The sequence below is a fragment of the Pseudorca crassidens genome, chromosome 6 (genome assembly GCF_039906515.1).
Source record: "Pseudorca crassidens isolate mPseCra1 chromosome 6, mPseCra1.hap1, whole genome shotgun sequence".
Lineage (NCBI taxonomy): Eukaryota > Metazoa > Chordata > Mammalia > Artiodactyla > Delphinidae > Pseudorca > Pseudorca crassidens.
Genome location: NC_090301.1, coordinates 47,030,605 through 47,042,791, shown reverse-complemented (window position 1 = coordinate 47,042,791; position 12,187 = coordinate 47,030,605). Strand labels below are relative to the sequence as shown.

Below are 12,187 nucleotides of genomic sequence, written 5' to 3'. Positions count from 1 at the left end.
TTATTACTGATTATGTTTGCTTTTGGCTTCTCATTACTGTATCTATGACCATTCTTGGCATTATACAATAGGCTAAATGTCTTTCTGTTCTAAAAGTGCCTGAACCACAAATCATATGATTTAAATACTCTTTCATCTCCATGCTCAGACTGAGTCTTTGTTCTTTCTGTCTACTTTCTGATGATAATGTTATTTGCATATAGATTTTTCTCAGTTGTGATTTCTAGTTTGTTTTTTCTTCCCCTTGATGGTTGCTTAGGGAATTATAAATGCACTGCTGGCTTGAGATAGTGCAGCCTAGTGGTGTAGACACTCCTCACCTCAGATCCATGCTCTTTTATTTACTAGGTGGTTTACCATAGTCAAGTTCCTTAATTTCTGTGAGCCTCAGTTTTCTTATATGTAAATTGTGACTAATAATAGTATCTCTCATAGAATTGCTGTATAGATTTTAAAAGATTTTAAATGCTTTAGTACGGTACTGGGCTCACAGAAATTAAGGGCTTGATAAACATTAGCTGCTCTTACTATCATAACCAATAACATTATTTATAATATTGTCAGGCTTAACAAATAGCAGAAATATTAATTGTCCATAGAAATAAAAACAAAAGCCTTCACTGAAATAGATTATAGTCAACATAAAATTCTTTACATTCGCACTGTTTAATAGGTACCTGTTAAAATTTTAAAGGACGGTTATGTTTCTAGCTGGATGTTCTGGGAAACCAAATAAAGTAGATAATTGTACAGTATGATAATCAAAAAAGGATGTCTTTATAAATAGCTTGAAATAGTTCCCCAGATGCAACTTGAATAAAGGAAATAAACGGCTGACTTGAGGTCAGAGCAGAATTCCTTAGTATGATTCACTAGACACTGGAAGCCCCAGCCCTGCATTTTCCCATTGCCTCTTGGTTAGAAAAATTTACATTGGGGTAGCATTATACTCTTGAGGCTATTTTCTAAAAAAAATTCTAAATTTAGATATTAAGTGTGTAATCTTGGGGCAGTTCCCAGGTTTTAAAATGGGTTCAAAATTTTAGATGGGAGTATTTGACAAAAATTCTTGCAAGTTGTCCTCATGACTGAAAGTAGATATTTTTGGTTCCTGTATTTGGGTGGCAAATACAGGAATACTATAGCAAAATTATTTAGATATTGTGACATTGACTACAAGAATTCCTTGATGACTGAAGAGCAGCTGTTTTTCATTGTTGCTTATTATCCTCAAAATAAAACAAGGAAGAGTTTTCAGGCTCACTGTTACTTCTAGGTACAGTATTACTCACGATTAGAGTTAATTTATTATTAATTAGAGTTAATTATTATTGGCCAATTTAATAATTGAGTATAAAGGAGTAAAACAGTTGAGTCTGTTATCATTTGGAGAATACTTAAAAGTGTCATGTTTAAAAAAGTTGACTTTCCAAATGTGTTGTGAGAGTAGGAGTAGTTTTCGTATTTTGCTCATTGCAGAATATTAAATTAGGGTCTGGCCATCTCCCCAGATTCTGAACTACTTTTTTTCAGGTTTGTTGTTGTTGGATATAAGTGTATATATAGGAAATGTATCAGGAATGTAGGTATCTCCTTTAAGTATTCATAATAACTTAGTGAAGACCTAACAACTGTAGGAGAATAATAGTAAGAAATAGAAATTTCAGATTGGAGTTTTTAACTCAAAGATTACAACTCATCATTGTTTTATGAAATCGAAGTATGAGTCATAACCAGTAATTTTTAAAAAATGGAATGAAATATAATGTGTGTATGTTGGGTTGTGTGGGCTATGATATAAACTATAATCTTGTGGGTTGTGGTTAAAAATAAAAAGTTTGAAATCCACCATCTTAGGTGATCTTTCTGTCCCCTGCTGACTGGTCCAGGTACTTTCATCTCTGTTGCCATTTCTGATTAATGGGTGCTGGTAAACATGCATACTAACTTTGTGTGTGTGTGTGTGGTATGCGGGCCTCTCACCACCGTGGCCTCTCCCGTTGCGGAGCACAGGCTCCAGACGCGCAGGCTCAGCGGCCATGGCTCACGGGTCCAGCCGCTCCGCGGCATGTGGGATCCTCCCGGACCGGGGCACAAACCCGTGTCCCCTGCATCGGCAGACGGACTCCCAAAAACTGCGTCACCAGGGAAGCCCCATACTAACTTGTTTAGAATGTGTTAATAACTCATTAAGTGCCTGAGTGAATGAACACTCTCAGAGACTAGTACATTATCTTACAGTTAGAGTGATATCAGATTTTTCTCATGTTTTGTTTTGTGTTGTTTGTTTTGGGGTTTGTGTATATTTCCAATCTTTTTATTTTAGAAAATATTGATGCTGATGGACAGGGATTTTGTCAAGGAGGATTCAGCATTGATTTTACTAAAGTAAGTTCTCATTTAAGACTGAGTGAGATTCAGATCTACCTTATTATCTAAGCCATGGTTAAAAATTAACTGGTTAATACTTCAGATTCTCTGTAACTATTACCTGTTTTATGAAAACAGCTAATAAAAATGACCCATGCATTTTGATATCCGTTGCTTTATATTATTCTCTCCCTAGGAGACATTGCTTGTTTGAATTCAGACATCAAAATGGAATGAAGGACAGTAGAAAATCTCCTGAGTAGAAGATAGATAGCTGTTATGACTTAATATTAATATTACAATTTCCAGTTGGATAAATTGATAGACTATTAAACCTTTCTATTTTTGACTGAAATTGAGTTTTTGTAAAAGCTAGCAATGGGAGCTTTCTTACAAAATCAGAGTTTAGTTACATAAAAGTTGAAAAACATGCTTATTTACCATCTATTATGTGCCTACAGGCAACAAGTAAAGTTGAAGCAATTTAATTATTGTAAGAAATCTCATATACAGGGCTCTATGTATTTTTAGCTAAGCTGATGTGCTCTCTAGAGTTGATAGTTTTTAAGCTATTTTTTAAAAATAAGAATTCCATTTATATTTTCAAAGGAAATTTTTCTTAAGTACTTCTCTTTATGTAATTTTCTTTTGTGTGTGGGTTTTTTTTTTGTGGGATATATGAACATTTTGAATATCAAATTGAGACTATTAATTACTCCTAGAGAAGTCTCAAAAATACATTGCTTGGTTAAAAGTAGAGCTTCCTTAGAAAGCTTAATATGGCTTTCTTAGAAAATGCAAACAGAAGTGCCTTAAATTTATTAAAACAACAGAAACTATAATCATGATTCAGAAAAACTAATAAAGCATTTTCTTATTTTTTTTAATTTGTATTTTATCTGTATTAAAATTTTTTTTCTAGATTAGATACTGGTAATTATAGTTGACTCTCCTTATTAAGTAATTGATTTTAATTCACTCAATTTGAAATTCATAATTCAAAACTTATTCATAATTACTTATAATTTAAAATTTAAGGAAGCAAAACAAAGAGAGATAAAGTATATTAATGCATATTAGGTTTCAACTCATATGATGTGTTTTCAAATAGGTGTTGTATTAAAGCAAAAAGTGTCCTTATTTTCTGTACTTATGCCAGTACAACTATAACCCCAGAAATATTCCCATACTATGAACAGTCATTGCTATATTAACTGTTTGCTTTCTTCAACTCATTTCTGAAAAATGGTGTCATTTTAAAGCAGACAACTTAGAAATATCTTTTACATAGCCATGGCCAGAGGTTGTTGAAAGCTTGAAAGGCTATATATCCATTTGGAGAGAGAAAAATTTTCTCTTAACCTCCAGCAAGAGGAAATTTTAAAAATACTATGTTCAAACACTAACTACCTTGAATTAGATACTTATAATTTGTTACAGATGTAAGAAATGCTAGTCAGGTATAATTTGTATATATAATATACCCTGAAAAATTTACCCTCTAACCTCACTCTTGTTTAGATATGCAAGACACTAAAATTTTTCCTTTAGCTGAAAAATTTTTAATGATTATTAGAAAGGAAATTTGCCTATGTAGTCACAAAGGTAATATACAGAATTAAGGAGTGACTTTTTTCTAACTGTAACCAATAATACTATGCTGATGGCACGTCATACCACGTGTGTGAAGCAGCCAAGATCTACGAATCTATATGTATATATATGTTTGTATATTTTCACATATTAAGTGAATATATTATAAGTTTCCTTTTTGATATTTATTGCATTGTGTTTTAGAAAAAGTATAGTGAAAATTACTGAATTAGATGAGTTTAAGACTTATGATTTTGTTTGCTTTAATATATACATGTTTAATATATGCATATAATATTTGCATATATATGTCATATATACATATATACTTGTATATGTAGCTTTTATGTTTATTACATTGCTCTCCATTTTTAAAGCTACCTGTTTTAAAATATGTATCTCTTTGTTTGATTTAATCTAGGCTGACAGAGTACTTCTTGGTGGTCCTGGTAGCTTTTATTGGCAAGGTAGGTTAATCTTTCAAAAACTACCCAATAATGACTGTGTTTCAGACTCATCTGGCTTATCATGTGCCTATGAGACCTTTCAAATTATTTTAAACAAAGAAATGGAAAAATAAAATTTAAATGTATAATCGCTGTCTTTGTATAAATTGTATAAAAATTGTGTACAATTTTTTTTAAAAAGGACTATAACATCATATAAGGTGTATGTAAAATATATAAATATATAACATAATATATAACGTATATTATATATATTCCTAGTAGAAAATAAACTGAATATTTTAAAAGTAAATTATAAAGTAAATTAATAAAATAATTTATTTTTATTGTTTATGATATGTACTTTTTCATCTCTGTACTTCAGAGGAAATGATGTAATTAGGCATTAGAAAGTGTGTGGAACTGATTTGTAATAGGTAAATTGTGGCCTTCCAAAAGCTCATGGTTTTAAACTTAATTTGAATTTGCACATTAAAATATTTAAATGGTTATTTTCTCATTAATCGCTGACATCAAGAATGATTTCTTTGTGTTTGGGGAGTTTTTTAAATAGAGGATCTTATTAAGTTTCAAAAGAATATATTAAACTGGCATTGACGATTGATGTAAAGATAAAACACTACATTCTTTAGTCATTTTCTGAGGACTAATAAAATTACCATTTGAACAAATGTATAACAGATCATTATTTTCTGACAGTTTGAAAATAGGTAACTATATCTGCTTATTTTCTTAGCTTATGATTCATTTATCATTAGAGACACATTTATTTAGTCAATATAGTCACATGTTTATTTTCTGCTAAAAAGTGCCATTTACCAGATTCTGTTATTCAAGCATTGTCAATATTTGGAAGAACTGGAAAATCTATGACTATATTGATTTGCAAGTACTTTCTGATTCTGAATTTTACTTCTGTATTCTGCACTCTGCTTTCTTTACTTGCTTCCTTGTAGGAAAACCTGTGCTTTTGCTTTATAGAAAGGGAAACTAAAAGAGATTTGCTGAAGGAAAACAGGATGGAAGGAAAATAAGAAGGAATGAGAAATGGGAATAAGTGAAAAATTGGAAGGGATGGCAAAGGAGAAAAAGAAAAATCAGGCAAAGAGGATCAGTATGAGAAACATACTAAAACTGAAAAATTTGAATTTCTATGAATTGTACCTCTATTGGAAAATGAAATGATTTAGGAAAATTATACTTGAGTTTTACAGTTTTACAATAAAAATTAAAATAGCAGCTCTGACTCTATGTAAGAAAATAGATATTAATGCTTTCTAATTAGCTATAAAACATGGATTTATTTTTCTTCTTTACTGCTAGGTATGTCATTCAGTGGAAGGGAGGGAAGTGTCTGATGAGCATGTGAGGGAACCAAAGATAGATTTTGTGATTCTCAGTCAGGACTCTCTGTTAACTCTGCCTTTTTAAGAGACACAGCTGTGAACATGTTTAAATGACTTGTTCTTTTAATACCTTGAGCATGCACAATGTATGCATTCCTGTTTATTATAAATTAGGACAGATACTATTAATATTATATTCACTAGAGATTTATTATAAATGGTATATAATATGTAACTGAAAACTCAGTGACTGGACGGAGAATATTTTGTTTTAATAAGATTAAAATCAGCACGTTTCACTGTGAATAGGTAAGATATTAGGATGAATTTTTCTATAGATCTCAGAATTGTCTCTGTAAGAATAGAGAAAATGATAATGGTGTTTTATTCCAAAGACATGATAAATTTTCCTGTGTTCTTTGATTCAAGAAATATTTAATGAATCCCTCCTATGTGTTTGGTACTGTTTAGGCACAGAGGGTAAAGTAGTGACCCAGACAGAAAGTGTTTCTGCCCTACAAACTCAGCTTATGTGACTGGAAAAATTGGAACAAGATTAATATCTTTAGCTATTATGATTTTCTTTCTGAAATAGCAGAAATGAAGAGATTATTTTTCATATGTTATGGAGATGGCATTTGATAAATCAAACAACCTTTCTTGGGGCAGGGAGGCAGTCGATTTTTATGTAGTTGTCTGGATTTCTTGTGTACTTAATAACTTAAGGTTGGGAAGAAAAGTGAACTCACTCATTCAGGCTGCTTTCATAAAAGTGTCCAAATAACTTGTTAAAAAATCAGTTTAACAAATTATTATGAAGGTAAAAGTAATTATTTCAGTAGGTTTTTCAAGTTCTAACTTGAAATTTGGTTTGGAAACAACCTTTGATTTTATGATTCCATTTATTTAACATTGATTTTTTTTAGTGAATTAAAACTAATTCTGCATTTATAAATTTTTGTTTTTTAGCAGAGACTAATTTTAAGTACTAGCTTGAATAGAAATAATTGTGACTTAAAAAATAATCAAATTTCAGATTTAGTATTATGAAGAAGAGTTATTTAAGGCTAATAATTAGAAAGACATAATCTAATCTATTTTCTTTCATGCAGGTGCTATCCATCATCTGTGTCATAAAGTTCCCATTAGAAACTTGTCATTTATTTTATATATTTTTTCAGGTCCACACATTTCAAATTATAATTTATTTTATGTATTTATTTCAGGTCAGCTCATTTCAGATCAAATAGCAGAAATTGTATCTAAATATGACCCCAAAGTTTATAGCATCAAGTATAATAACCAGTTAGCAACTCGGACTGCACAAGCTATTTTTGATGACAGTTACTTGGGTAGGTAAAATCAAAATATGGATTTATTTTCTGGTGTTGTGGTGGATTTGTCCTGTATTTACATATGCTGCTTTCAGTAGGAAAATCTTTTATGTGAAATAGATTAAGATTTTCTTAAAATATAGGGAACATATTTGTTATGAATACTTAGGTTATATTGTATGTCAGTAACTGAAATTTAAGAGCGTGATTATTAACACAATGATAATAATAATAGATAACCTTTAAGATATGCTTGGCCCATCCTGGGCATTGTTCTAAGTGCTTACTTGTATTAACTCATTTAGTCCTCACAACAGGTCTATGAAAGTGTCCTAATGTTTTACTCCCATTTTATAGATAAAGAAACAGGCACAGAGAGGCAAAATAATTTGCCTAAAGCCCCTCACTTGTAACTTGCTTTTCTGAGATTCCAACCCAGGCAGTCTGACTCCTGAACTTTTATTCACTATGTTAAACTACAGTTTTGGTTTAGGATTTATTAACTTTTGTTCTCTCTCTTTAAATTTCTCATATTCATTAAACCAAATAATACATGACAGAAATAGTATTTTGCTGATTGAGAAAACCTGTTTTCGCTTCTTTATGATGCAGATTTACCCTGTTTTTAACTGACTCCTTTGTAAAGTTGATAAAACAGGTTTATATTTCTAACAGAGATATACTGTTTAAGTATTTAACTCCATTATTTTCTTTAAGATATATTTATCATATACATATGAATCTATTACTCCTAGAGGACAAAATATTACATAATTAAAGGAATTACTTGAAGATATTTTCCAGGAAAGCTTAGTCAGCAAGTACGCTGAAGATAACCAGTCCTGCCCTGATGGTGTCTTACCTTTGGTTCCCCTTTAGGTTACTCAGTGGCCGTCGGAGATTTCAACGGTGATGGCATAGATGGTATGATGCACTTGAACTATATTTAATCCTCTTTAAAAAAAATGAGGCTAAGCATTTGAAACAAGTGGCATAGAAAAATTTCAGCAATGAAAGAGTTTTGAAATTGAGCTTGGTCTCTGGTAAACTTTCTCTAGCAGCCAAGGGGGCTGAGGGCCTCAGTGACCTCTTGTCTGCTCCTTTCCAGCCCCCAGCACTTCAGTTATTTCTTCAGCTCCTTCATTCTTGATTTCAGCAGATTCAGTTCTCTTGGAGAGGCATAGTTTAATAGTTTCTTCTTTCTTCAGGCCCGTAATTTGTAACCTTCCAAGCTCTGTCAGTAAGGCTGTTAACCCCATCCTCTCTCTGTTCATCTTCAGAGCTCAATCTGGGGATCCTAGGCTCTACCTGATTTTGATCACATTTCTGTGCCACTGCCACCTCTACCCTGTTTCGCTTTGCTCTGAATTATCTTTCATTACTGTATGTTTAGCTTTTCTTCATTCTTAAGCCCTTTGCTCTTGTCTCTTCTCTTTCACAAGACTGTGAATACCTTGAGGGCACACATGCATTTATTTGAGTTCTCAAGAATCTTTCCATGTTTCTTAAAGATTTGATTTTGTGGTTAAAAAATGCTGGGGTCATTTATTATGGAGTACCAAGTTTTTAAAATCTCTTACTCATTGTCTACTGAAATAATACTTAAAGCTTTCTGACATAACCACTTATTCCTGCAGTTGCCAATACTGGCCTTAAAAATGAGTAATTAAGTTTTTTCTTTTCAGACTTTGTTTCAGGAGTTCCAAGAGCAGCAAGGACTTTGGGAATGGTAGGAAAGTTAAAAGGTGTTTTCTAAAAATATCTGGGTTGTTTTATATTTTACTCTATTTCATATGCTTTTGTTTTTCCTGCACAGGTTTATATTTATGATGGGAAAAATATGTCCTCCTTACACAATTTTACTGGTGAACAGGTATGCTTTTAAAGTGTTGTGTTTTGTTTTATTTTTTTTCTCACTTAACAGTTTAACACCAGCACTTCCTAATGTCTTTAAAACTTTTCTTAGTAATACTCTGATGGTTTAATATTCAATATATAGTAACTGTTTAATATTTGATATTATAGATATAAAATAAGCTTTAAATATTTCTCCTTTGTTATAACCAAAGTGATTTGTTTAAGTAAAGACTTGTAATTGCCCTAATAGCTTTTTTTTTTTAAAGGAAATGCAGAATCTAATTGCACACATACAAAACCAAAAAATTCCTTCTTCCTTGCTGATGACATTAAATTATCTTTTAAAAAATGATCTCTGCCTTTTAATTTTATTAGATGTAAAACAAAGCATGGCCCAGATGTGTTTACTATAGATATTACAAGTAAACTTCATTTGTGCTACAAGAAATAAAACATTCTTCAGTTAAAACTTAGTACTAGACATTCTCTACAATTACAGGCGTTTTATAATATTCTGTATTGTATGACTCAAAGATTGAAGTGGTAAGTTAGTACAGACATACCTTGTTTTATTGTGTTTTGTTTTATTATGCTTCATAGATTCTGCGTTTTTTACAAATTGAAGGTTTGTGGCAACCCTGAGTTGTCAGATGATGGTTAGTATTTTTTAGCAATAAAGTATTTTTAAATTATGTACATTGTTTTTTTTAGACATCATGCTATTGCACACTTAATAGACTATATAGTATAGTGTAAATGTAAATTTTATATGTATGGGAAACCAAAATATTTGTGTGACTCACTTTATTAGGCTATTTGATTTGTTGTGGTGGTCTGGAACTGAACCTGCAATGTCTCCGAGGTACGCCTGTAATGATAAAGGAAAAATTAATCAATAGGTAGAGAAGAAACGTCTCCTAGTTTCTCCTAGTTTCAGATCTGGGATTTATGCCCACTTCTTGTTCAGTTGACTCTGTTGGGCTTTGTGAGAGGATTGATAGGATGGGAAACTAGACCCGAGGTCCCCAGTAACCTCTTCCCGTTTGTGTGGTGGTCAGGGTTGACACCTGCAGTTGACAGCCATTAGGCTTGTGGCAGGGGTGGCTGTCCCTTTGTGCTGTTGTGACTTCTTCACCTCAAGCAGCTTCTCCTGTCCGATGACCACGTGTGTCTCTGGATCTTGTTGTACTTGATCCTTGATGCTTTCTCTGTTCTTCCTCAGCTCTTTTGTGGGGGAAAGCACGGGCTTTCCATTAGGACAAACGTGGGCTCTCACTACTCACTACTACATTGGGCAGGGTGTTTCCCACTGTAAATCTGGTGGCTCATGTATAAAAATAGGGATACTGGTAACTTGCTCATGGGGTTGTGGTGAGAATCAAAGGAAAATATTTTAGTGATAATACCCAGGCCAGGACTTGTCTCAGTAAATGCCATCCTTTCTTTACAGTTTCAGGCCTGATGCCCTGAGAGACCAAGGCCCAAGAATAGTATTCTGTTAAATTCCAGTCAGCACTTCATCATGGTACCCCAAATACAATGCACTTTATTACCTTGTGATTGAACACAGATTGCACTTTTCATTTTCTCAATTACACTGTATAAATTCAAAATAGATTAACATATTAATCTCCCATATCATTCCCTCCTGATAGCTCAGCTAATCAAATTTTGGAAGCTTTGCTAACTTTACGTTTTTTTGGTTTGTTGACTCATCCTTCATTTTAGTTTGTCTTTAATCTGTCACCTCTCCTAGTTTTGTATGTCGGAGTCTCTTTAGAACTTTCCTTTTTCACATGTATTTCCAGCCAGGCTGCTCTGTCTGTGATGGCCAGCAGTCTCCTGTGGTGGGGAGAGGACATTCTTTCTCCCTCTGCAAAACAAGCCCATGATAAAACCAAGTACATTTGTACTGTGTGTAAGTCAAAAGCAAAACCACTGGCACATAGTTGATTGAGATGTGAAACAAAAATGAATTCCAGTCTCTATCTTTCCGAACAGTAATTTCTTTAGAGTTGTAGTGGTTTCACATAGGAAGAACCATTTATGACCTATTAATAATTATTATTTTTACTGCATAGGCATCATTTATAACTTCTTGGGTTCAGTTGAAACGTCTGTTTGTGACTGTCTCTCTTTCTGGTAGTGTGTTTGTCTGGTGTGCTTTGGGTAAGTGGAGAGGAAGGGAGACAGTAGGTGGGGCCTTGGAAGGAGGCTTGATTGTATTTGGACTTAAATGGCATGTGCTGAAGACACCAAAATGATATACATGTGCTATGTCTTGCCAGTAAATCTAGGAGAGTATGCAAGCCTCATTAACTGATTGTCATTGTTTTGGTAGGATAAACGAAAGAAGAAATTTAGATTGAAGCACTATATGCAGAGAAAAAAATAACCCTTTCTATTTCATAAATATACAACAAATATTAACTGTCTAAGCTAGTTGGATGAAATGTAAACATTTCATTTTCATCTTATTATCCAGATGGCTGCATATTTTGGATTTTCTGTCGCTGCCACTGACATTAATGGGGATGAGTAAGTTTAAAAAAATGTTTCCAGAAACAGTTTTCCTCTGTGTTTATGAACGCTTTACTAAAACTAAACATTTTTTCTTCTGTTTCTCTGTCCCCTTCCTGCTAATCTTTCTATTTAAGGAACCAATTTGAAGCAACCTTAATCACAAATACTAGAAAACCTTTATGTTGTTAATAATTTCTTTCAATAGCTTTTATAATATGAAGGAATAAAGTAACTTTATGAATTACTCATAGTTTCTTAAAAGAGCTGAAGGAAGGCTTGAATTAGAAATGATCATTTCAAATGTGGCTATACGAGCTGTAGAAAGAGGAAAACGTGAGTTTTAATAAGAAAGAAAATGATTATTAATAGTCACATGGAATTTGATCTTGCTTTTGGTGAAAAAGATTATGTTTTTTAGTTACGCAGACGTATTTATTGGAGCGCCTCTCTTCATGGATCGTGGTTCCGATGGCAAACTGCAGGAGGTGGGGCAGGTCTCAGTGTCTCTGCAAAGAGCTTCGGGAGACTTCCAGACAACCAAACTGAATGGGTTTGAGGTCTTTGCAAGGTTCGGCAGTGCCATAGCCCCTTTGGGAGATCTGGACCAGGACGGCTTCAATGGTAAGGTCAAAGTTTATAACAGCTGTGTGTCCTGATTTTCTGTGTCCACCTGGAAAAGTCCTGTACCCCACCCGTA

General features: G+C 33.0%; 1 protein-coding gene across 2 annotated transcripts in view; it reads left to right on the top strand.

Annotated features, from left to right (window-relative positions):
* Window positions 1-12,187, top strand: part of ITGAV (integrin subunit alpha V) — an 86,875-nt gene that overhangs the window by 39,722 nt on the left and 34,966 nt on the right. For both annotated transcript variants that reach the window (XM_067741269.1, XM_067741268.1), the window contains exons 5-12: window positions 2,327-2,388; window positions 4,385-4,430; window positions 7,003-7,128; window positions 7,990-8,034; window positions 8,796-8,839; window positions 8,927-8,983; window positions 11,453-11,505; window positions 11,909-12,111. In XM_067741269.1, the coding sequence (XP_067597370.1) occupies window positions 2,327-2,388; window positions 4,385-4,430; window positions 7,003-7,128; window positions 7,990-8,034; window positions 8,796-8,839; window positions 8,927-8,983; window positions 11,453-11,505; window positions 11,909-12,111 (636 nt within the window). The remainder of the gene's footprint in view (window positions 1-2,326; window positions 2,389-4,384; window positions 4,431-7,002; window positions 7,129-7,989; window positions 8,035-8,795; window positions 8,840-8,926; window positions 8,984-11,452; window positions 11,506-11,908; window positions 12,112-12,187) is intronic.